This window comes from Mandrillus leucophaeus, unplaced genomic scaffold, assembly GCF_000951045.1.
Source record: "Mandrillus leucophaeus isolate KB7577 unplaced genomic scaffold, Mleu.le_1.0 Scaffold14, whole genome shotgun sequence".
Lineage (NCBI taxonomy): Eukaryota > Metazoa > Chordata > Mammalia > Primates > Cercopithecidae > Mandrillus > Mandrillus leucophaeus.
Genome location: NW_012101365.1, coordinates 2339089 through 2340448, shown reverse-complemented (window position 1 = coordinate 2340448; position 1360 = coordinate 2339089). Strand labels below are relative to the sequence as shown.

At 42.8% G+C, this 1360-nt stretch overlaps 1 protein-coding gene across 1 annotated transcript in view; it reads right to left on the bottom strand.

Annotated features, from left to right (window-relative positions):
* Positions 1-1360, bottom strand: part of ZYG11B (zyg-11 family member B, cell cycle regulator) — a 76277-nt gene that overhangs the window by 6115 nt on the left and 68802 nt on the right. Inside the window, exon 12 of the mRNA XM_011973774.1 lies at positions 306-403. Within this exon, the coding sequence (XP_011829164.1) occupies positions 306-403 (98 nt within the window). The remainder of the gene's footprint in view (positions 1-305; positions 404-1360) is intronic.

Genomic DNA, 1360 nt, shown 5'->3' with positions numbered 1-1360 from the left:
GGACATGGTGGCAGGTGCCTGATATCTCAGCTACTCAGGAGGCTAAGGCAGGAGAATCGCTTGAACCCAGGAGGCAGAGGTTGTAGTGAGCCGAGATCGCACCATTGCACTCCAGCCTGGGAACAAGAGTGAGACTTTGTCTCCAAAAAAAAAAGAATACCTTAAGTTTATAACCTAAGATTTCCTTATACTTTAAGTTAGTGTTCTTAAAAATCACTTTAATACACAATTTAGAAATATCTTTCCTGGGAAATGAGAATTTCACTTAAAGAAAAAAAACACAGCTCTCTTTTTTTGGTACATACGATTCTTGCTGCAGACATGCTGCATGGCCCAAACTGCCCATAGCTGGACTCCTGGTGTTGTGAAACATCCAAGTAATGGGAAAAATGGATTAAAGGACCTAAGGGTTCAAAAGAAAAGAATCAAAGTTACATCCCATACTTAGCGTAATTCCCTAAAGCAGTGATTCCTAAACTTTTCATTTTCAACATTTTATCCTATTATATTTAGACTAATATAAATGAGCTATAGAATATCTTTTCTTTGTCTTAACCATTTCAGAGAAGACTGCATTCAGACATGATTCAGTACAGAAGATGGAAGGTGATTAGAATATGGTACTAAAAGAGAAAAAATTTTTCCTAAAGCACCTTTTCAGTCTTAAAGATATACATTTGAAGATAAGTAGTCCTTGGTTTGGAAACTAAGAAACACAGAAATTAGGTGATAACTAACTAGTAGAACACTATGAAAAATGTGTATAATTATCCCTTCTATTTTCTACTGGTCAGAATAAAAATAGGTAGAACGTGCTGGGCGCGGTGGCTCATGCCTGTAATCCCAGCACTTTGGGAGGCTGAGGCGGGCAGATCATGAAGGTAGGAGATCGAGACCATCCTGGCTAACACAGTGAAACCCTGTCTCTACTAAAATACAAAAAACTTAGCCAGGAGCGGCGGCGGGCGCCTGTAGTCCCAGCTACATGGAAGGCTGAGGCAGGAGAATGGCGTGAACCCGGGAAGCGAAGCTTGCAGGGAGCTGAAATCACACCACTGCATTCCGGCCTGGGCTACAGAGGGAGGCTCCCTCTCAGAAAAAACAAAAACAAAAACAAAAACAAAGGTAGAACATAAGTTGGGGAAGTAAAAAAATGTTGGCAACATCAGCATTTAAGAACCAAACAGGCCGGGCGCGGTGGCTCAAGCCTGTAATCCCAGCACTTTGAGAGGCCGAGATGGGCGGATCACGAGGTCAGGAGATCCAGACCATCCTGGCTAACACAGTGAAATCCCGTCTCTACTGAAAAATACAAACAACTAGCCGGGCGAGGTGGCGGGCGCCTGTAGTCCCAGCTACT